Raw genomic sequence first — 23,927 nt, forward strand, 5'->3', positions numbered from 1 at the left:
GGGTGGGTGGTGTCCCCAGGTGTCCCCAGGGTATCACAGGTGGGTGGTGACCCCAGGCTGTCCCCAGGGTCACAGGTGGTTGGTGTCCCCAGGGTATCACAGGTGAGTGGTGACCCCAGGGTGTCCCCAGGGTGTCACAGGTGGGTGGGTGGTGTCCCCAGGGTCACAGATGGGTGGTGTCCCCAGGGTATCACAGGTGAGTGGTGTCCCCAGGGTGTCCCCAGGCTGTCCCCAGGGTGTCACAGGTGGGGGGTGACCCCAGGGTGTCCCCAGGGTCACAGGTGGTTGGTGTCCCCAGGGTATCACAGGTGAGTGGTGTCCCCAGGGTGTCCCCAGGTGTCCCCAGGCTGTCCCCAGGCTCACAGGTGGGTGGTGGCCTCGCGGCTCTGGCGCTCACGGGCCTGTGCCACGGCCACGCTGAGGCACTGCAGCCACTCCTCGGCGTTCCTCTCGTCCTTGGCCTTGAGCACGTAGCTCCTGCTCTCCGTGAAGATCTCGAAGGCCCGCGGCAGGCTCCGGTCCCGCCGCTTCTTCCCCACCACCTTGACACTCTGCACCTTGCTCAGCTCGATGGGACACTCGTCAGGGTCATCCTTCTGGGACACAGGGGACACAGCAGAGGTCACCTCACCCACTCCTCAGTGTCCTGCTGTGGGAAATGGGCTCGGGGGGAATTCTTTAAAGTGTGATAGGAGGTTTATACAGTATGTCAACTTTGAGATTAAAAAAAAAGGTTAGATAAAAAAATGACTCAGAAATTTTATGGAGTATTTCTGATAGGTGTTGTTGGGAGAGGAATGGAATTAGAAACAAGTTTTAATTTAATTTAAATTAAATAGCGCTAGGTATTTTGGAGAAATAGAACTGTGAGAGATGCGCTGTAGTAGGATTTATGAGGGGTAATTTTAGATGATTGGTTTTAAGGTATTAATAAGTATTGTGGTAAAAGTTGATAGGTTTAGAAACGTTTATAATGAATTATAATTAGAAAATAGTTGGGTTTTGATTGTGGCGGTGTAAATGATGCTATTTGTATTTTTTTACTTTTTACACGAGACCGTTCTGTCTGCTCTAGCGTTTAACGTGCTCATGACTGTGATTGTTGTGTTGTTTGTGGTTGTGACTGTAGGTTACTTGTGGTTGATCTCGGCTCGTTTTATTTAGAAAACATGAGTTTCTATGTTTTTTAAATAAATGTCTGTGTCTATGTCTATGTCTTCCCTTTCAGAGGCTGCCTGCTGGCTCGCTGTGGCTCTGGTTTGTTCTCCCGTGGCACTGGGCAGAGCTGAGGGCTGCAATCCCCAGGAATGGTTTTGGGGGGCAGGGAAGGGGCACTCACGGATTTGCCTCTGCGGAACAGCAGCTGGTTCCCAGCCAGGGTGAAGTAACGCGTCTTCCACCTCTTGATGAACTTCCAGCGGACCTGCTTCTCCTTCAGCTTGCCCTCCATCAGGGGCTGCCCGTCCTGGTGCACACCTGGGGAGGCCAACAGGCAGCCAGGGTCACTCCTGCCCTCCCTTTTCCCCAGCCAAAGGCTGGTGCTGTGCTGCAGGACGGTGGTTCTGCCTTCCTCCCTGGTGTTCCCGACCTCCAGCATCCAGCTCTCGCTCCCCACACACAGCTCAGCCCTCGGCCGGCTCCTGCTGGGGAGGCTGAGCACATGGAGCACCTCTTCCATCTCTTTTCCTGCTCCCTCGGCCATCCCAAACTTCTCCCCACCTCCCAGTTGTTCCTCAGCCCATCCAAAAGCCAGTATCATTTCTGGCCTCGGACACTTCCAGGGATCCAGGGGCAGCTGCAGCTTCCCCTGCCCACCTTCCCAGGGTGGAATTCCTTCCCAGGATCCCACCCAGCCCTTCTCTCTGGCACTGACATCTCCCAGGGGTTTCATTTTCCTTTCTCTTCTCTCTTTCCATGGAAGGAGCGGACAGACAGGAGGGCAGTGGGAGGCACAGGCAGTCTGAGAAGGGACGGTTTGGGGTGGGATGTTTGCCTTGGAGCCCATCCCAGCATCTGTCCGAGGGGCAGTGATCCCTGGCTGGCCTCTCTCCCATCCCCAGCTCCCACCTCCATCCTGCATCCCTTGTCCTTGGAAGCCTTTGCTGCCATCCTGCAGCTCCTGAGCCCACAGGCTGCTGAGGATGGAGCTGAGCAGGGTGCCCAGTGCCACCCAGGGGAGTGCCAAAGGCTTTTGGGGCACCCACCCCGTGTCTGGAAAAGGGCAAACCAGCGGCAGGACAAGGCATCAGCTGGAGATAAAGGACGTGTCCTTCCCCCAGCGTTGTTTTCCTTGGCACTGAGGCTGGCTGGGGCGGTGTGGACTCGAGCAATTTCCTCAGGAAAGCCCATAAATATTCCTGTCTGTGCAGACTTGGAAGGAGCTGCATGGCTGAATGCAAAGGGGCTTGGCAAAGCCTCGGTGCCGGGCTGGGGGGAGCTGCAGCTGGGATTCCCAGGGCAGGAGCGAGCTGTGCCCTGCCCCACGCAGCCCCACAACTGCCCTGCGTGTTTTTGTGCCCCATCACAGCACCCCTGGAGAAATGCTGGCACTGCAAAAGGGGGATGCATTTCCCAGGAGGCTGGTTGGGGGCTGCTCCCTCTCCCCACACTGCTCTTTAGTGGGGCAGAGCAATGTTTTAGTGTCCCCCTTAGTAAAAACTCGGCCATTTTGTTAAATATTGTCCCCTGCCTGGCTCCTGGTTCCACAGGGACATCTTCAATCCCGTTCCAGAGCGGTGGGAACGTGCTTCAACCAAACCAAGAGGGGCAGAGCACAAAAGGCTCAGGGAGCAGACGATCCCGAGATGGTTTGTGGTCAGGAGCACAACACGAGAGGGGAAGTGAACGTGCAATTTTGGCCTGGAGTGAATTTTTATGGCCAAAACCTTTCAAACCCGGGATTTGCTAAGAAATGTTGATCTCTCTTTAAGGAGCCAGTGGCTTTAGGCAATGCTACCAGAGGACTTCTCCTGTGGATCCACAAAGCATCCCAAAGGGAATTCTGATGGCAGCTGCCAAAGTGGCCGTAATGAATCCGATGCCAGCATGTCTGAGGGGCTGATTAGGAGAGAGAGATTCATGCAAGATAAGAATAAAGCTCTTTTCCAATATTTTTCTAAGCCCTTCTGCTTATTTTCCTTGCGGTTGGCTTCACAGGATGCCAGAATAACTCAGCTGGAAGGGAGCTGGAGGGGTCTCTCCTCCAACCTCCTGCTCCAAGCAGGGTCACCCACAGGGTCACACCGGGCTGCTCATGGATTTATCCACGTGGCACTTGACAAATCTCCACAACATCTCTGGGCAAAGCTGTTCCAGTGCTCGACATCCTCGTGGTGGGAAAAGCTTTCACTCACAGGGAACGATTCCTGTCCAATATCCCATCTAAACCTCTCCTCTTTCAGTTTGAAAAGGTCATAAATATCCAGAGGTCTTGAAAATATCTATTTTTTTCTTAAATCATCTTAATATAGACACACTGACTCCAATTTAACCCTGAGTAGTTCCTGCTGATGTGTCTCTTGGAATTTTCTATTTCCCATCTTGCTTTCTTTGCAGAACTACAACACATCCAGCTCAAAGTTGTTTGGGTACTGAACAAAAAGTTAAAAACCCTCCAAACTCTTCCAAGATGAACTCGAGACAGATCAAACCCAAAGCTTTAAATCTCGAATCTGATGAAACATAAAATCCTCCACAAGAATTCATGGATGATCTCAGTGATAATAAACCCCTGTGAACTTGAAAGAATGGAATGTGTGGCAGATAAACGCAATTAACCTCGGGGAATATGGATTCACTCTCTCCCATTAATCACCCCGTTGGGTTTTGCTGAAAACCTGGAAAGAACACATTGCTGGATGCCACTTTTTATGATTCTCCTGTGAGCATAAGAGCTGGCCTCCTTCATTTCTCCGGGCAGTTGGCACTGCAGGAGGAGGAGAAATGTATCCCCAATTTAAATGGTATAGGCTTTCCCAAGGAATTGCAGTTTTCCAGAGGAATTCCCAAACTCCCTCAGCTTTTCCCGACTCCCAAATCCTTGCCCAGAGTTCCTGTGCAGCCCCCAGGGATTTGGGAGCTTCCAGAGGGAGGAATGAGCCGCAGCTCCCTGGTGGCTCTCCAGTGGATTGGAGGAATGTTTTGTGCAAGAGCTGGTGAAACCAAACTCTCAGTGTGCTGGGGGTTGTGCTGGAATGAGGCTCCCAAGAGGCAGCCTGTCCTGGCAGGAGGAATCCTCCCATCTCCCAGCGTTCCAGGAGCCTGGTGGCTGTGCTGGAATGGCCAAGGTTGGAACACACCACGGTGAGAGCTGCTGCTGCTCCTCCCTCGGAGCCCTCCGTGCCTGGGAGCACAGCAGCAGGATTTGTGGGAATGCTCCTCCTCAGGGGCAGGAAAAAGCCAATGCAGGATGATTTTACAGCACTTCTGGAGGAGTGCGGTGGTGCAAGACATGCTTTGGAACCAGGAGAACGGATGAGAAGGAGTCAAACTTTCTCTAATTGTCACCGTGGGTGCATCAACCCCTTTGCTTCAGCTTTACTGGTTCTTTCCACACAGGATCAGCTGCCAGCTCCAAAATCCCTCCCAGCTCCAGCCAAACAGGAGTCAGTGATCACAGAAACATGGAGTGGTTTGGGCTGAAAAGGAATAAATACCATCCCATCCCATCCCAGGCTGCTCCAAGCTGCCCCTGGGCACTTCCAGGGATCCAGGGGCAGCCACAGCTACTCTGGGAATTCCATCTGGAGGCAAGGCCGGGGCTTTAAGGCAGTGTTTGCTCAAGTCTGGAGGATAAATGGCATCTTGCAACACGGCATCCAAAAAATGCAACAAAACCCCACATGAATCAAACCCAGCAGACAATAATAGGAATTTTTTTTTTTTTTTTTGCCTCTGAATTCCCTCTTCAACAGGAGTTCAGTCGCTAAACAGCATAGCTGAGAGGAAGAAATTGCTTTCTTGCCTCTCAAAAGCGGATTCAAAGGATCTTTCCCACTCTGGAATGAAAATAAAAGATGCTTCAGAGCCTTTAAATTCCTTCCCAATCCAAGGAGACCTCCAAATCCTTTCTTGTGTCAGATCTTACAAACCCAGAGAGACCCTGCAGCGTCTCCCACTCTGCCACGACCCTTCCCAGCTGCAGCAGCTCTGCAGCACCAATACAAAAGCTGGAGTTGTCACTCCCTGCAGATTTTTATTCCACTGAGCTCCCTCTTCCACGTTCCTTTCCTCAGCTTTCACATGACCCATCCAAGGAATTCACTTTCTTGGTTTTCTAAAGGCCTTTGGAGCTCAGAAGCAAATCACCATACTCACAAAGAGCCTTTCTCACAAAAATTCTTTTAAAGTGAGACAAAGAGAGCAATTGCTCATGGAAAGGACAATTACAGCCAGGAGAGCAGGAGTGAGGCAAGGCTGGACTGGTTCAATGCCTTTGGAAATCCAGACCGAAGTTACTCCATTCAGCTCTGACATTTTAAGCAAGAGGCTCGATTTCCTCAGCTTGACATCCCTGGTGTGATGGGGCAGCCACACTGGGAGCACCGTGGAGATGAAGTTTTCACTCAGAGAAGGATTTCTTTCTGGTGCTGGGGTCCCACGGGAGCTGGGGAGGGAGGAGAAGCTCAAACCTCCATGGAATGAGCAGGGACAGCCTGGCCACTCCTGCAAGACTTCCTAAATTCGGGCTGGATGCAGCCTGAAGAGACACTAACTGTTAAAATAAATCTCTGAAACAGCTAATTATTCAAAACACTTGGCCAAAATAGTCAAAATTCTTGGCCAGGATTGAGCAGACTTTAATGGAGTGGCAGAAAGCCTCTAAGAACATGACATTGCTCTGCCTGTCAGGGCACTCATGGGTGCCAGAAAGCTCCAAAAGCAGGGCACCAGGAGATTGTACATGGGGAAAAGTCTCCTACTTTCCAATCACCCTCTTTTCCAATGAGCTGAAGTATTGATAAGCCTTTATGAGGAGATGTGCACTGTGGGGCCAATGACATTAAAGCAAACCATTCTGAGAGTGAAGACAGCAGGAAGCAAGTGTTGCTTCTGTGCCAACATCCCCTGACCTGAGGCACCTGGGAGGGCTCCAGAGGACCTGGGATGTGGTGCAGGAGATGCAAATCCTTTATCTGCACACTGCAGAGCCCTCCCACTCCTCAAGGCTCAGTGACGGTGCAGATTTGGGGTCGTGTCCCTCTGAGCACACACCAAACCAGCTTTGGGCCTGACTCCCTTCCCAGAGAGGAGTTAAATGGAGAATTCCAGTTCAAACAGCCACTGGGAAAGTTTGTTTTCCCCTTTCCCCACCACGAGCAGGGAGCTTCAGGCCCTGCAGTACCTGTTGCCTTCTCGGGGTTGTTGCACATGAAGCACTGCCAGGCTGCTGCCTCCTCACTGTAACCAAACAGATCGAAGAACCTCACTTCCTCCAGCTGCAGCTGAACCTTCTCCAGGTCCTGGGACAGGAGGAGAGAAACCAGAGTCAGGAGGTGAAGGAGCCCTGCTCAGCCTGGTGCCTGGGAAAGCTGAGCTGGAACAGAGACTGGACAGAGCTGGGGAGTAAAGCAGAGATTTATTGAAGGACCTCTGAGGTCCACCTTGGGCAGGACAAGAGCCTGGCCAGGGCTACACTCAAGGTGGACCCAAAATGGTCACAAAATGGACCCAAAATGGTCACAAAATGGACCCAAAAGAGACACAAAATGGACACAAAAGTGGCTGATTGGTCACGAGGTCTCACATTTTTCTAAGTTTTGGCCCATTTGCATTTTAGGCTTTAATTGTCCAATTCCAGTTTGGGGTTGTGAAATCCCATCCTTCTTGTCCCTCCCTCCAGCCCACCCTTGTTTGTGCTTTGGGGCTGAAAGTTGTCCTCGGTGTGCAGCAGGAGAAGGATTTGTTTTGTGTCCCTGCTGTGTGCAGAGCTGAGTGACACTGACTGTGAGCTCAGAGCTCAGCCCTGGGCACCACAGAACACGGAATACAGCAAAGATCAAACTTAAGGCAACACTTTTTGTGTGTGTGGTGAACAATCCCCTCACCTTCTGCTGTGGGAAGGTGGACTGGATCATGGCAGTCTCAAAGCTGTGCATCCCCTTGAGCTGTGTCTTCTCCCACAGGGCCTTGAGGGCTTGCACTGAGCTGCTTTGTGTGGACAAAGGTTCTGCAAACAGGCTCTGAAGAGAGTGATGAAAATTCTTTCAGGTGTTGTTTTTTGGTGGTTTTTTTTTTGTTGTTGTTTTTGTTTTTTTTTTTTTTGGTTTGGGTTTTTTTGGGGTTTTTTTTTTTTTTTTTTTTTTTTTTTTTTTTTTTTTTTTTTTTTTTTTTTTCTGTTTTGTTTTGTTTTTTTCCCCAAAGAGCAGCTTGTCCTCAGAGTGGGGCAGCCAGGAGGATAAGCAGGGCTTTAGTGCAGCTCTCCTGAGCGAGTTCTGACGGATCAATAGGCTCACAAATGGATACAACATCAAATATCTCATTTCCTTTGGGTTCTGTGGAGTTTGTTGCACATCCCACCTCTCTGAGGTCTGTGGCTCACCGAGGATTGCCCTTCAGTGAGAGCTCCATCGGTCAGCTCATTGCATTTCTCTACTGAAACGTTCATTTATCACCACTTATCACCACTGGCCTGGATATTTATCCCACTGAGCTCCCTCTTCCACGTTCCTTTCCTCAGCTTTCACATGACCCATCCAAGGAATTCACTTTCTTGGTTTTCTAAAGGCCTTTGGAGCTCAGAAGCAAATCACCATACTCACAAAGAGCCTTTCTCACAAAAATTCTTTTAATTTAAGAGCCCTGGGTGAGGTGCATCCCCCTGGAAAAACCTGGCATTTCCAGCCAGAGGGAGGAGATGCTTCCCACCCCTGCAGGGCTCTGTGGGTTTGTGTGGAGCTCCTTCGGGTCTCAGCAGCAAGAGCAGAGTTTGGGAGAGCACTGGACAGAGAGAGGGATGAAATGAAAAAGCAGGAGGGAAAACTCCCCAGCACACAGAGTGCAGGAGTTTTCAGCACCTGAACGCTCCCAGCACAGGATGGCACCTTGCTGGGGTGGCTGCTGTCACCTCCAGAGCCCCCTGAGCCAAAGGACAGGGAGGATCCAACCTCCCAGCGCCGGGAATGCTCCTGGGATTTCATCAGCACCAAGTTCTTTGTGGCACCAGCTGCTCACACAGCCAGTTCTCTCTGTGGCTGAGAGAACATTTGTGCCTCTCCTCTATCTCCTCCGTGATCTTTGAATTAAAGAATGCATTTCCACACGGGGGCCAAGATAAAGTGCACAAACAAATCTCAATTTTCCATACTATAACTGTTTGATTTCACAATATGGGCAATGTCCTTCAAATGTGGGATTCCTGGATGGACTTTCTGTCTCCTCTTTCTGAGCAGACTCATCCAGCCTAATCCTACCCTCCTGCACGAATAATTTCCCAATTTCTGTCCAAGAGTTTTGAAACTCAGTAGAACTCTCCATTAATATATTTTTTTTTTAATTAACTGACCAGTGTTCTTGAAAAGAATTTATTTCTAGGAAAACACACAATTCAGGCTGTTCCATCCACAGCATCCCTCAGCGAGTTTTTGGATAAATCCTGGGTGTTTCCAGGGCTGCCTCAGGGTGGGATGAGCTGCAGTGAAAAGCTCTGTGTGTGTTAAGAAACTGAACATTGTATTTTAACTCAACCCCCACCTGTTTGATCTCCAAGTGTGAATGGAGAGTTTTCTCTTAGTTTCACACTCTTTGTAACCTGTCAGGAAATTCCACCCGTGTCCAGATACTGGGCTGTACTTGGAAACAGCACTGAACACAGGAAAATGACAAATTTACAAATTCTGCTCAGTCCAAACCTCTGCAGTAAAAACCCCCATTGGGGGTTTTTACTGCAGAGGTTTGGACTGAGCAGAATTTGCCCCTCCAACCTCCTCCTGCAGCCCTGAGGTTGGTGCTGCTCCCCTAAAATCCACTGCCAACTCCTGGCTGCTTCCAAGGCACCTGGGACTTGCTGGAAGTTTTGCCTGAATAAGAACAATGTGGTTTGGTCCCACTTTTTTATCCCCAGACTTGGTGATCTCCCCAGCCAGTTTGCATTTAGAGCATTTAACAGAAATACAAAAACCTATGAAGCACAAAATAACTTCAGCCCAGCCAAAGGAGTTTCTGAGGGATCTCAAGGGTCACAACTAACTGCGAGTTAAAGGTGTGATTAATGAGTTTAAGCATGAGATATTCCTGTCCAAGTGGCAGGTGAGCAGCCCTGGTTTGTGTGGCCCTCACCTGCTGGAACAGGAACATGATGTGGATCCAGAGAGGAGGCTGCTGGCTCACCAGGGTGAAGCTGGATTTGCTGTACAGGCAGTAGTGACCCTTCAGGGGACAGCTGAAGGACAGCTTGGCCACACAGCTCTGAACAGTGTCTGCAAAGAAACATATGGAGTATTAAAGTCAGCCACAAAGCAGAGAGAAAACTCAGTGCCCATCCTGGGGTGTCAGAGCCACGTGGGGAAACATCCCCACTCAGGATTTGGGAGTCAGCAGGGCACTGATGTGTCTGCACCTTTAAAGAAGGAGAGAAATTCAGTATTCTGGGCTTCAAACCCTACCCAGTAACTCTTCAGTGCCAAATGCAGGAGGGGCAGCACAGCCCAGCCAGGCTCTTCATGGTCTTTGTGCTTTCTCAGGGGATATCAAACCATCAGATCTACTAAACCTGGGTGTCCCTTATCCTGATTTTAAAAGTTTCTTGGGAAAGCCCTGTCCCCCCCAGGCACGTGGGGTTGACACCCGTGGGATCCCTGCTGAGGTGATGCTTTTAACTGGAGATGGAGCCCTTGGGAGGCACAATTCTGCTTTGGCTAAATATTACAGATCATGGAATGGTTTGGAGAGGACCTTAAATCCCACCAGTGTCACCCCTGTCCCATGGTAGGGACACCTCCCACTGTCCCAGGCTGCTCCAGCCTGGCCTTGGGCACTGCCAGGGATCCAGGGGCAGCCACAATTGCTCTGGGAATTCCATTCCAGCTCCTCCCCACCCTCCCAGCCAGGAATTCCTTCCCATGTGACCCAGGAATTGCACTATCCCATCCATCCCTGCCCCGTGTCCATGTGAAGCCATTTCCTCAGCAAACCCAAGCAGTTTTGTCCAAGGATGATAAAATGGTTTCCCCTTGGCAGCTCCTGGAGGGTTTGCTCCCAGCCTCAGCCATCTGGCCTCTCTGCAGCATTTCTGGCACGTTCCACCAGCCCACTCTCAGGTTTTCTGCACTTCCAGTGACAATCTGACCACTGACACTTTGCTCTGGCAGCGCATCCTTTTGTACCTCTGGGAAACTCCCTCCTCACGTGTCACGCTTTGACATGAAATACCCAATTTATCACATTCCCTCCTGTGCACTGACATCTTGATTAGATGGAAAATGTTAAACTCAAGCGTTTGAAGCCTGTCTGCTGCAGGACACACAGGCTGCCTCTGCTCTCAGCCTCTCCTGGTGAGGAGATGCACAAACCATCTCCTCTTAGTCACGTTTTCTCAACAGCCACAACGCATTTTTCCAGTCAGGAGATTTTTTTTCTTTGAGCTTTTGATTCTTTTTCCCTCTTCTCCCCACGGTGACTCACCAGGACAGCAAGAGACTGAGTCACATCCCTGCATGGCTGGCCCATGAGCAACACACCCCAGCAGGGAAAAATGGGCCAAAAAATCCACTTCTCTTGGATGAGTGGCGTAAAATCCACACACTTGGATTAGGGGCTACGGGGAAAACTTGAGTTTAATTAATTACTTAAATTAATTAACCTACAGGTTCTTACCCAAACCTGCTCACATTCACTCTAACAGAGGAGTTTGGGAAGCCAAAGGGGTTAATTAGAGCCCTCCTGAATCCTGGGCCACATGAAAGCACACAAGGACATTTCCAAGGAGGCTGCTGACAGATGCTCTTCCAAGCTGCAGACCCCTCACAGATGCTAAAAAAACCCTTCACTGATGCACTCAAGCAGAAATGGAGGCTTGGCCTCGGGCCATGTGTGTGAAAAGTTGATGTTTCGAGATGGGAAATGACTCTTAGCTAAAAATGACCCTGAACCACGGTGAAGAGGAGCAGGCACTTTGTCTTTCCTCTTCCCTGGAGCACTGCAGCCATTCCTTTTCCAGCTACAAACACATGGATTGGTAAAAAACCTGGGGGCAGGAGGGGCAGGCCCTGGTGAGAGCTGAGAAAAGGCAGGATCATGTTGGATGGCTGGGGAAGGACATCCTCAAGTGCTGCAGGCTGAAAAAATGGCAAAGGAGCTGAAAAACATGGCAAAGGAGCTGAAAAAAATGGCAAAGGAGCTGTGGAGGAACAGGAGCTCCTGGGAAAATGCTCAGCAAGGTTTTGTTGGTGACACTGAGAGCACGGGGAGGCTGAGGACACCTGCCAAAATCAGCTCCAGCTCCAGAGCAGAGCGTTGCTGGCTGAGCACAGAGTTCCTGGAGTTCATTTGTCACTACCCACGGCAGAGAGCTCCTTCCCAGACAATCTCCCAGCCTCTGGAATGGCTGAGCTCTTACTCAGGGCTGCTCTGCTCTGTTTGATGGGCTGAGCTTGGCTCTGCCTGACCAGCAGCCCACGTTTGCTGGGTGCATCTTTCAGCAGCTTGTGAGGAAGTCCCAGGTTCCAGCTGGAAGGAGGAATATCAGTTATTCCAATGTCGGCAGGATCAGGGAATCATGGAGTGCCTTGGGTTGGAAGGGACCTTAAATAGAATTTAATTTCCACTCCCTGCCATGGGCAGGGACACCTTCCACTGTCCCAGGCTGCTCCAACCTGGCCTTGGACACTTCCACAGCTGCTCTGGGAATTCCAGCTCAGCCCCTCTCCACCCTCCCAATCAGGAATTCCTTCCCAAAATCCCATCTGACCCTGCCCTCTGGCAGTTTAAGACCATTTTCTCCTGTCTTTTCATCATCAGCCTGGCCTGGCTTGGCAGGAGAGTCCACAGGAAAAGGATCTGAAACCATGAGAACACGTGAAGAGCACCACAAGACACAAACCCACCCCACACAGTCACCCAATGGCCCAAAAGACTGATCAAGACCCCAAGGAAATGTTCCTCCAGCCAAAGAATAATTTTTTTTTTCAGCCCAGCTCTTGGTGACTCTCTGCCTTCCAGCCAGGGAATAAGCCACCACTCATTTCTCCTGCAGGAAACAAGGGAATGTATGCTGCAATTTTAAAGTTCACAACCGAGTGGTTGTGCCTGGGGAAAGAGGAACAAAATCCAACCAGAGGAATGTCAGTGGAGCTGTTAATTGTTACCTACTGCAGCCTCACACGCTGGGCTGAGCCGGGAGGGTGCAGAGTCACTGGGACAATTAATGAGCTCTTTGATTTACGTCGGTAATCCTTTACTAGGAAATGAAATCTGCTAATAGGAGTAAAAGTATGCCCATAAATTTCCTAAATAGAATCCAACCCGCACGGAAACGTGGAACCAATGAGAAATGGATGTGACTTTTTAAATTTGGGGGTTCAGCTTTTTCAGCTGCCTCCGTTCCCTTTGCCTGACCTCTCCAGTTTGGGTTACAGAAAGTATGCAAACAATAAATACATTTATGGGAGGAGAGGGTGATTTATTTACAGCAAGCAGCTTCAAGAAATGCTGCTTCACATTGTTTTTAACGGTGCTAACTCTGTGTGCAGGGCATAACTCAGTGGCAGGGTTTCACCTGCAGTGTGATGGGGGTGGACACCAACAACGAGGCACTCAGCACAGCCTCCACGTCCAAGGGGCCAATCCAGAAGCTCAGAAGTCATAAAATCATCACAGAATCACAGACTGGGTTGGAAGGGCCTTAAAGCTCATCCTGTTCTACCTCTCCCTTCCTGCCCCTAGACCAGGCTGCTCCAAGCCTCATCCAAAAGTCTTTTGGTTGATGCCAACACTCCCAGGAGTGTCCCAGGTGCCAGGCAAAGCCCAGCCTGTGTCCCAGGGCTGCTCCCAGGACAGGGGTGAAGCTCCCAGGATGTGTCCCACGTGTGTGAGGGCACCCAGAGAGGAGCATTCCCACTGCTGTGCCCGTGCCTCTGGGGATTTCTCCACCAGGAGCACCGTGGCCCATCCTGGGCGGTGGCACTGCTGTCCCCACTGCCTCCCTCTCCTTTGGGAATGGCAGCTCCTGTTCGCTGCTCCCTGGGAACGCTGTGCTGAGCCTCCCCAGCCCTGATCCCACTGCAGGACCCGAGGCCCATCTGTTCCCAATCAGGCTCTGGCTGATGGAATGCTGGAATTTCTCAGGCCAGAGCAGGGGTGAGCACTGCAGGGGAGCAATGAGCTTTTCCATCCACGCCGTCATCTGGTCCCCATTAGCCCCGAGTTCCACATAAAACATAATAACCAGCACACTGGGGGCCAGCACGCTGCAACCTGCTCCCCCTGCTGCCTCCTGCTCTGCCAGGAATCCCAGGGAATGTTCCCTGCATGGAGTTCCTCCTGCATGGCACCCAGGAGCCGGCAGCCACTGCTGGAAAATGATATTTTTCATTGGATGTCGCTGGATGGAGAGGAGGAAATGATTCCGTGGTCTCCCAGGGCTCTGTCCTTCCCAAAAGAGGCTGGAGATGGCAAATCCTTCAGCATCCTTGACACACAGTCCCAAATGCTTTCTTGGCAGCCCCTCACTCGACATCCAAAGCTCTGGTTAGTCACTGTGGCCTTTTAATCCAAATTACCAAAAAAAAAAAAAATCGAGCAGAACTACAGCAGGGAACAAGGGCTTGTCTTTGTTAGAACCAAATCCACCACTGGGCAGGCTCCTGGCTAGGAATCATCTGCACCCAGGCCCTCCCAAAATCAGGATGCACACAGCCAGGGGTCTGAGGGACCCTCCTGGCAGGGCTGGGGAACAAGGAGATCACAAATCCTGCAGGGCTCAGGGTAGGGGGGTCTGCAGGGGCTCCAGAGCTTTCTTCTGTGCAGGAAAAACTGAGGGGGCTGTGCCAGGAGGAACTGAGTGGACTCAATCCCAGCTGGATGGTGTGGCTGTGCCCAAACCAGCACAGTCACACCAATAACCCCAGAATCACCCTGAGCTGCACAGCTGGATGGTGTGGCTGTCCCCAAACCAGCACAATGACACCCCAGAATGACCCTGAGGTGCACAGCTGGATGGTGTGGCTGTCCCCAAACCAGCACAGTGACACCAATAACCCCAGAATCACCCTGAGGTGCACAGCTGGATGGTGTGGCTGTCCCCAAACCAGCACAGTGACACCAATAACCCCAGAGTCACCCTGAGCTGCACAGCTGGATGGTGTGGCTGTGCCCAAACCAGCACAGTCACACCAATAACCCCAGAATCACCCTGAGCTGCACAGCTGGATGGTGTGGCTGTCCCCAAACCAGCACAGTGACACCAATAACCCCAGAGTCACCCTGAGCTGCACAGCTGGATGGTGTGGCTGTCCCCAAACCAGCCACAATGACACCAACAACCCCAGAGTCACCCTGAGCTGCACAGCTGGATGGTGTGGCTGTCCCCAAACCAGCACAATGACACCCCAGCATCACCCTGAGCTGCACAGCTGGATGGTGTGACTGTCCCCAGACCAGCACAGTGACACCAACAACCCCAGAGTCACCCTGAGCTGCACAGCTGGATGGTGTGGCTGTCCCCAGAGCAGCACAATGACACCCCAGAATGACCCTGAGCTGCACAGCTGGATGGTGTGGCTGTCCCCAAACCAGCACAATGACACCAACAACCCCAGAGTCACCCTGAGCTGCACAGCTGGATGGTGTGGCTGTCCCCAGAGCAGCACAATGACACCAATAACCATAGAGTCACCCTGAGCTGCACAGCTGGATGGTGTGGCTGTCCCCAGAGCAGCACAGTGACACCAATAACCCCAGAGTCACCCTGAGCTGCACAGCTGGATGGTGTGGCTGTGCCCAAACCAGCCACAATGACACCCCAGAATCACCCTGAGCTGCACAGCTGGATGGTGTGGCTGTCCCCAAACCAGCACAGTGACACCAATAACCCCAGAATCACCCTGAGCTGCACAGCTGGATGGTGTGGCTGTCCCCAGACCAGCACAGTGACACCAATAACCCCAGAATCACCCTGAGCTGCACAGCTGGATGGTGTGGCTGTCCCCAAACCAGCCACAATGACACCAATAAGCCCAGAATCACCCCAGATCCTGCAATGGGCCTGGGCCCATCAGGAACATCCTGGAGGTACCAGGAAAATGCAGGATCCCAACCCATCCCAAAACCTACTCTGAGCAGAGGAGAACTCTGCTGAAGTCCATGAAAACCGAAGAGCCTGACAAATGGGGTGGTTTGTTGTTTTTCCTCTTCTTTTGAGGAAAAAATCCCCAGGATGAAGAGGCTTTAAGTGATGAACATGACATTTTAAAAAAAATGCCTCAAATGGCTTCAGGTATGTCAGGGATGTGGGTCAGGGCCCAAGGCTTCAAACCAAGCAGGAACTGAAGCAATAAATGGATTTTTGTGGGTTTGAGTTCCTTCTTTCTGCCCCAGCTTCAAATCCCCTGTCTGACTGCAGAGTTGTTCCAAAAAAAAAAATTCCCTCGTGCACACGAGTCTGGTGTTGCAGCTTGTCTGCTCTGTGCAACACCCTTTCCTTTAGGAGAAAAGCTTCTGGCCAAGAGCCCAGCGCTCACACTGCTCCTGCTGAAGGATCATCACCCAATCCACAGCTCTCCCCTGCCCAAGGCACAGCCAGCCAAAAACAGTAAATACGAAACAACACGGCAATTTTTCAAGGTCTGTATGAGGCATCTTCAAAATGTCACAGACAGTTCGTGGCTCCACCCTGACACCTCTGAACCTGCAGCCCTTTCCCGGCTGTAAAATCTGACACTCCAGTTCATATTGCATCCATTTGGACACGGAATACAAATTGAGTGGGCTTAGAAGTCAACAAGGAGCCTGCAAATCACACCCTGTAAAGCAAAAATACTCCGTGAGGGGTAAGAGCTACACAGCAAACATCTGACTCCAGAGCAAAAAAAAAAAAGCCAATTTGCAAATCACAGACGATTTAACAGAGCAGAGGTGCCAATTTTGTGTGTTTTGAACTTGCCTCTGACAACTTCATTGTGTGTTCTCCAGCATCTGGATGAGGGCAGACACTCAGTTAATCCTCCCAGTCACTCGTGATAGTGCAAATCTCTTTTCCAGGCTGCAGAGTCCATTTATCCCCACGTGGAGCTCTCTGATTTTTCCTCACACTCCTGCAGCCACTCTAAGACTTTATCCTTCAAAAATGAGGCTCTAATTAATGCAGACAATCCCAGAGCTGGTTGGGTTGGGAGGCACCTTACAGCACCTCCAGTTCCTGGGCAGGGACACTTTTCCCTGTGTGTCATTAGTGCCCAAATCCTACAGGAAAATTGGGACATTCCCAAAGTTCTGTCCTCCCCACACATCCCCTGTTGGAGGAGCCCCAAGTGTGGGGCTGAGGAATTCACCCCATTCCCACACGGGTCGTCCCAGGTTGGACACCAGCAGCAGCAGAAATGCAAGCAGGGCTGGAATTCTGGTTAAAAGAGCAGAATTTGTTCCATCACCTCATGGAAATTCTCCTGAGCGCCACCAACACCTTGCTGACCCCCCAGAGCTGCCACTTGAAACGCCAGGAAAGGCCTGAGCAAGGAAAGGAAAGGGAAATGTCCACTCTTGCAACACATTTTGCCACTATTTCCTTCAAATCCCCCCTGTGCTGAGGGGTTGCTCTGAAGTTCTTATCTTTTCACATCTCCCACATGAAATTTCCAGTTCAAGACTCCCACACAGCCAACATTAAACCAGCCAGCTATGCTTATTAATGTTTTCTAATCTCGATTTTTTTTTTTTTCTGCTAAACCACGTCGGTGAAACGTAAAACGCGCCTTTGAGTGGGCCCTGTAAGAGTTTGGGGATCTCTGAAGTGCAATAACTGCAGGTTTTTTTGGAGAGGTTTATGCAATAACTGGAATATTAACAGAGCTGTCCCCTGTGGAATGAGCTGGGCTGCATTTCTTCAACAGACTTCGAAGGAGTCCCATAAATCTCTGCTCTGCACATGTGGCCCTGCTCAAGGAATTTCCCTAGGAATGCTAGCTGAGGATTTTCAGGAAATTACAATAGTTTGAATGAATTTAGAAGTAGTCACGTGCCTGGGACGTATCATAAGAGGTATTGCAGAAAGGAAACTGAGCAATGCATTAAAAAATATTCAATATATGGGATTTGGTTAACACGGGGTCAGAGCACTCAGCACTTCAAAAGCCACGTTGTTCACTCTCATGTTTTCACTGGTATTTTATGGAACACGAGTTTTAGCCTTAATTCTACCAAATAGCTATTTCAACCACTCAACCTGGAATTTAAGGTATTTAGGAAATTCTTCAGAAGCAGAAGCTTTTAAAATATATATGTATAGAGAAAGCATTCTATCCTTTTTAAGAGTGGGAGCTGCTTTTCCACTTCTTGACCACTGAGAAAGGAAAGAAATAAATCTTACATCAACTTCAGTTGATGCTTGTTGGAGCTGAAGTGGCGCTGTATTAGAAGGTGACGTTTAAACTGACTGAAAATTGAATTTATTAAATTAAATGACATTTCATTTACTGAGGTTGGCTGCTCTTTGGGATCAACGTGGCCCACGGAAGGGTTGGGCTGTGAACAGCTCGTGGCCACCAGTGAGGGGTTGGATGCACCCAAATTCCCCTGGAAGGGAGTAAAAGCAACCAACCCAACCCAACCCAAAGCATTCACTTCAGAGAGGAGCAGATCACAGCCCCACCAGGGATGAAAGCAGCAAACATTAAAGCACCGCAGAGATTGGCGAGATGGGATCCCACCCAACCCATCAGGGATCTCACCCTGCTGTGCCCTCGGGGAGTTTTGTGGCTGGAATTTGCTGCCCTGAGGGTCCTGCCCTGCCCTGTCTCAATCCAGCTGAATTAATCACTTGTTAATGAGGAAGGAGCCCCAGACCTGCCCCAAACCAACCCAGCAGGAGCCCCTGGATCAGTGTGGGTGCCATGGGCTGCCCAGCACACATCCATCCCTGATGTCTAACCCTGCTCCACAACCCCAGCCTGGAGCTGGGAACGTCCCTTTCCTTGTGCCCAGAGGCTCTGCCACCCCTCAGGGCTCATTCCCCACGACACCCAACAGGAAATCTTCACCTGAGCCTTCATGGGAGTCTGGGAGAGGCAAGGGATGAGCTGTGAATGAACCCTGGAAGGTTTCAAAGGATTCCACTTGGGAAAGGTTGTTTTCCAAAGCTGAGGTTCCTCCCTGCCTGTGCTGGGGGGTTTTTGCTCCCCTTTGCATGAGCCCTGAGGGGGTCTGGGTGGGTGTTAAACTTCTTGGGAACTTTGGAGCTCCTTCGGGTCTCAGCAGCAAGAGCAGAGTTTGGGAGAGCACTGGACAGAGAGAGGGATGAAATGAAAAAGCAGGAGGGAAAACTCCCCAGCACACAGAGTGCAGGAGTTTTCAGCACCTGAACGCTCCCAGCACAGGATGGCACCTTGCTGGGGTGGCTGCTGTCACCTCCAGAGCCCCCTGAGCCAAAGGACAGGGAGGATCCAACCTCCCAGCGCCGGGAATGCTCCTGGGATTTCACCAGCACCAAGTTCTTTGTGGCATCAGCTGCTCACACAGCCAGTTCTCTCTGTGGCTGAGAGAACATTTGTGCCTCTCCTCTATCTCCTCCGTGATCTTTGAATTAAAGAATGCATTTCCACACGGGGGCCAAGATAAAGTGCACGAACAAATCTGAATTTTCACACTACAACGATTTGATTTCACTCTTTGAAGGCTCATCCCGCTTACCTTCGATCACACACTGCTCGGGGATGGGAATCCTCCTCCCCATCTCCAGCACAAACTCTTTTACTTTGCCCAGGTTTTCCTTCAGGTGCAGGTACAGTTTATCCTGGCATTCCTCAGGGCCCTCCAGGGCCTTTTCCAGGCTCAGTTCTGGCTGGGGGGCTGCCTGGGGACAATCAGCACTCTGGGGTGAAAGCAGAGGGCTCCCCACATGCACAGCTTCGGGGTGGTCCCCAAAAGGCACCTTCTCGTGCTCCTGGCTGAGGCAGATCTCGGAGAAGGAGATGCCAGCAGGGATCTCCCCATCCTCCCCACCCTCTGAGCTCAGCCCCTTCATCCTGAGCGCGTGCAGGGCCAGGCTCTTGGACCTGCAGGGGAGGAAAAAAGGGGAAAAGGGTTTGGAATAGGGGCAGGGCATAAAAATCCCCCCAAAACGTGCCCTGTGCAGCTGCCTCAGCCAGCCCAACGTGGGGCTCAGCGAGCCAGGGGCAAGAACCTTCTGGGAAATCTGTATTTCAAAAGCCAAGCTCAAGGCACAGCTTTACTGAGCAAATGGAAAGGAATAATATCCAAATGACATCCACATATCCCAACATCTGTCACGGGGGGGAGCGAGGTTATAAGGATCTCATAACCTCAGGGGTGGTGGGGCTGCTTTACCTCTCACCTCATAAAAACGGGATAAAAAGCCAGCAGCGTTTCACGGAGCCAGGAGCCAGCCTCCAGCTCCTCCTGCCCTGCATCCCTGCTGGGGATGGAGGGGAGCAAAGGGGGCAGAGTGCCTGAAAGGGCAAATCCTGGAGCAGGGAGAGCAGAGCTCTGCGTGGAGCTGTGGGGCAGGCACAGCCTGAGGACCCTGAGAAATCAATTCGATCGGTTTTGTCCATTGATAAATAGCGTTGGTGATAAATATTGTCATTGATGAATATTGTTAGTGATGACACCCCAGGAAAGCTCTCAGGGCCTTCTTTTCTGGGATATCTCAATGCAGTTTCTTTCCCTGCCCTTTTTTTACTGTGCTTTAGGGCACAGAAAAGATGAAATGGGTTCCCCAGAGCAGCTGTGGCTGCCCCTGGCAGTGCCCAAGGCCAGGTTGGACAGCCTGGGACAGTGAAAAATGTCTCTGCCCATGGCACTGGATGAGATTTGAGGTCCCTTCCAACTCAAACCCCTCTGGGATTCTGGGATTTAAAAAGATTTCACCCAGCCCTTAAGTCCATGGATGCAAAAATTGGTTAAAATCAGGTTTGTGCTGCCTGTGGGTGTTACAGGAGCAGACCAAACCCTCCACGTTTGGATAAAGTTTTATGACAAAACTGATCTGCCTGAACCCCTCACACATTTTCCAGAGCCATACCTGTTAAACCTCATATCCTTCCTCTCTTCTTTAGAAACCTGGCCCAGGCTGTATCTCCTCACTGAGCCAGGGGTGCTGTTGTCCACATTTATTTTCTCTTCAAAAGCCTGGATTTTAACTTGCAGCTTTTCATCTTCTTCACTGCCATTCAGGGCAGATTTTAAATCATCCAGTGGTGCAGGACATTCAGCCTCAGGGTCGTTTTCCATCCTGAGGGAGCAGAAAGCAGAGGTTTAACACTGGCACGTTGTGCTCGTTGTGCTGCTGCCGTGTCTCTGCCTGGGACTTGTGGTTTGGATCTGGTAAAATAATTACGTTTAAAACAGAGATTCCCCGAGGTTCTTTTCAGGAACATCCTCTAGATCAACATCTCTGATGGATCAGAAACATTGAACATCTCTGACAACCCCGGATTAGAAACTGCCAAGCGCCAGCAAAATCACAGCTCTGCTCCTGATAATCAAATTTTTTTCATCTGAACTGAAACCATTCTCTGGAAATTCCTAAACACTGGCTTATTGCATTATTTTCACAAGGCAAAAGTCAAGCTATTTGCAGGCTTTATAGAGTTCTGTGGTTTTAAAGCTTTGACCAAAGTACATGCAGTTCTTACTGAATTACTCCAAGAAAGAAAAATACCTTTTAAAACTCAGGAAAAGTTTCTGAGCAATGTGACTCCAGCTCAGCAAAGAGAAAATGAAGAGTTAAAAGGAACTTGCAGGACAAGAGTAGTTTTGCTTTGGATTTGTTACTAGTTTGTCTTAAAATCACAGAATCAGAGAATCATGGAACGGATTGGGTTGGAAGGGACCTTAAATATAATTTCATTTCCACCCCTTGCCATGGCAGGGACACCTTCCACTGTCCCAGGGTGCTCCAAGCCCTGTCCAGCCTGGCCTTGGGCACTGCCAGGGATGGGCAGTCACAATATATAACATTTCAATGCAAAATTCAAAGGTAACTTTCAAAAAAAAAAAAAAAAAAAAAAATTGACGGGAAGCTGTTGATCTTACACGACAAAAATCTGCTGAAAAAGACACTGCTGGTAAAAATGTGCTGGGTTCCCTCCAACAGCTTTGAAAATGGCTTTTTCTGGGTTCCTTCATCGCTCAGAGGCTGCAGAGAGACTCAGCTCCTCCAAATATTTGGCCACGTGCTAGAAATGTGAATTTTGAGTGTCTTTACTCTGCCTTGGAGCTGCAGCAGCAGCAGCAGGACTGGATTTCCCAGGGACCAGCAGCAGGAGCACCATTGCTGCTTCCCCTCTCCTGGGATGATGTGCTCCTTCCCACCTCACTCCTGCCAGCAGAGAGGAACTGGCACAAAAAAATCACAGAGGCAGCACAAAGCAAACAGGAATCTCTTGGAGAATTAAGGGGGAATGGACAGTATTTACTTTTTAAACTCTCCTCACAGCTCCAAAACAAGTTTTTTTTATGATTCTGGATATTTCTTTGATTTTTTTTTTTTCCCTGGTGAACAAACATCTGAATAGGCAAATCTGTAAAACATGGATGTATAAAAACCACAAATGAGGGCTTGAGCACAGCCCTTCCAAAGCAGCAGAGTCTCACAGTGGGGGAGCCCATTAAAAACTCCCCAAAGTGCAAATTACCAATTGTAAAAAGCCATTAAAAAAAAAAAAAAAAAAAACAACAAAAAAAAAACAACAACAACAACCAGGGATGTGGCATCACAAAATGCACTTTTTCACTTGTTTTGATAAAGGCAGCTCAGGATATTTCTCAGGGGAGCTGGCGAGTTTTCTCTTGCTTTGTTTTTGATTTAAGCAAGATCTCGTAATATATTAACACTGAGGAGCACTTGAAAAATATTCTTCTGTAATAAAGACCCTTGATGTGACCTTTCCTAACAAATCTTTCTGGGGATGTAGGACAAGATTGAATTTATTGGGAAGCAGTCACTCCAGCACAGCTCCCAACACTGCTCCCATTGTGGGAGCTGAGCTCGAAGGGAAACTTCTGTTCCCTGTGTAAATACGGGCAAAGCCTCAGGACACAGAGAGGGGATTGATGGACTGATGGGCTTTGGGAGTGACAGACCCCAACCAGGGAGCCTGGGTGATGTCTGGAATTGAAAATGGTGTTTCAGACAGCACCTCTTTGTCCAGCATCCTCCTGCCGAGCTCCCGTGGCTTTGGGAAGGGAATGCAAGGAAATTCTTCTCCTAAAGAATCATAGAATGGTTATGGTTGGAAAAGAAACCTGGATGGATGGATGGATCCTATTTTCCATATGTAGAGCAGAAAAAAGTCACTCCTAGGGTGTGGAGGGTGGGCTCCTCAAGCCACCATCTCAATTTTGCCCCTGGTGGTGCCAGGATTTCCAAGTGGGGAGCAGAGGAGCTCCGGGTGCCCAGCAGTGTCCTGTGCACCAGCCTCGTGCTCCCATCAATTCCTCGGGAAGCCAAAAGCACCAGTTCCCCAGGAAACCCTCCACGGGCTCCATCCCACCCCAGGGGGATTCCTGGCAGCCCTTCCAGCTCCACTCACATCATTGTCTGCAGACTTGGCAGGAGGCACTGGTGCCTTGCTGAGGTTGCTGGAGCAGGATCAGCATTTTTCACACCAAAGCTGTTTGCAGGAGGAGGAGGAGGAGGAGGAGGAAGCACGAGTTTGTGGAGAAACCATCATGCCAAAAATAGTGCCAATAGGCTGCTGACGGCTTCGTGCTTTTAAATCCTCTGGGCAAACCCTCAATGTCCAGGTGATGCATGAGCAGAAAGGACATTTCTCCAAAGCAGCAGCACCATTGTCACACTCCCAGCAGGAAAAAGGGCATCCCAAAGGGAGATTAATGAAAATACCCCTGGGATTGTGGCCAAGGCTTCACCTCTGTGCATGTGGAGGCCACAAGGATGGGTCAGGTGCCTGTGGTTTGTTAAGGGAGAGAAAATCACCTCCTCTGATAGGATGGATGGGAAGGGTTGAAGAAGGCAAGTGGTGGAAAACAGATCATGGAATTGTCAGCAGAATTCCAGGCTGGTTTGGGTTGGAAAGGACCTTAAAGATCTTCCCATTCAACCCCCTGCCATTGGTAGGGACATCTTCCACTGTCCCAGGCTGCTCCAAGCCCTGTCCAGCCTGACCTTGGGCACTGCCAGGGATCCAGGGGCAGCCACAGCTGCTCTGGGCACCCTGTGCCAGCTCCTCCTCACCCTCTGAGTAAAGAACTTGCTCATATTTAACCTAAATCTCTCCTCTCCCAGTGTAAACCAGTTCCAAGCAGCCACAGCCCTGGCAGGAGCAGCACTGGTGCAGCCTCTTGTGCTCAGTGCTCACCCAGAACGAGGACTTTGAAGCTTCCTTCCCCTTTAATTGACTACACTGCCCCTCTAGGTTGGCTAAGTCCATTAAAAACCCTGGATATGTTCTTTAAAAGCCCCTCGGGGACTGAATAAGTTGCAATTTTGGGACAGTAAGGAGCAGCAGAGCACGGCCTGGTTTTAATTATGCTTTAATTATGCTCCCCCCCAGTCCCTGCATGTGAAATTCCCTGTGTCAAACAACGCCAGGCCAGCCATGGCTCTGAAGAAATCAGCTTCTCCTTGTGTAAACACTGGAGTTTTGGAAGGAATGGTTATAATGCAGGCACAGAGTTTAAAATCCTGCTTTCCTCTCACAGCACCACCACTCTGCATTGCTGCTCTTCAGCTCAGTGGCTGCAGCAGCTCCAGAGCTGGGAGGGCACTTCCACCTTCACATCTGGAATGGTCC

General features: G+C 50.3%; 1 protein-coding gene across 3 annotated transcripts in view; it reads right to left on the reverse strand.

The window, feature by feature from the left end:
• Positions 1-354: 354 nt before the first annotated feature.
• The window catches only part of VEPH1 (ventricular zone expressed PH domain containing 1), a 55,169-nt gene continuing 31,596 nt past the window's right edge, over positions 355-23,927 (reverse strand). For 2 of the 3 annotated variants that reach the window (XM_066325661.1, XM_066325660.1), the window contains exons 9-15: positions 20,192-20,401; positions 18,838-19,202; positions 9,277-9,416; positions 7,047-7,181; positions 6,344-6,461; positions 1,340-1,476; positions 355-596 (exon numbers count right to left, since the gene is read on the reverse strand). In XM_066325661.1, coding sequence (XP_066181758.1) covers positions 360-596; positions 1,340-1,476; positions 6,344-6,461; positions 7,047-7,181; positions 9,277-9,416; positions 18,838-19,202; positions 20,192-20,401 — 1,342 coding nt within the window. In that variant the 3' untranslated portion in view covers positions 355-359. The remainder of the gene's footprint in view (positions 597-1,339; positions 1,477-6,343; positions 6,462-7,046; positions 7,182-9,276; positions 9,417-18,837; positions 19,203-20,191; positions 20,402-23,927) is intronic. The other variant, XM_066325662.1, reaches the window with a different exon arrangement.

Source organism: Sylvia atricapilla, chromosome 10 (genome assembly GCF_009819655.1).
Source record: "Sylvia atricapilla isolate bSylAtr1 chromosome 10, bSylAtr1.pri, whole genome shotgun sequence".
NCBI lineage: Eukaryota > Metazoa > Chordata > Aves > Passeriformes > Sylviidae > Sylvia > Sylvia atricapilla.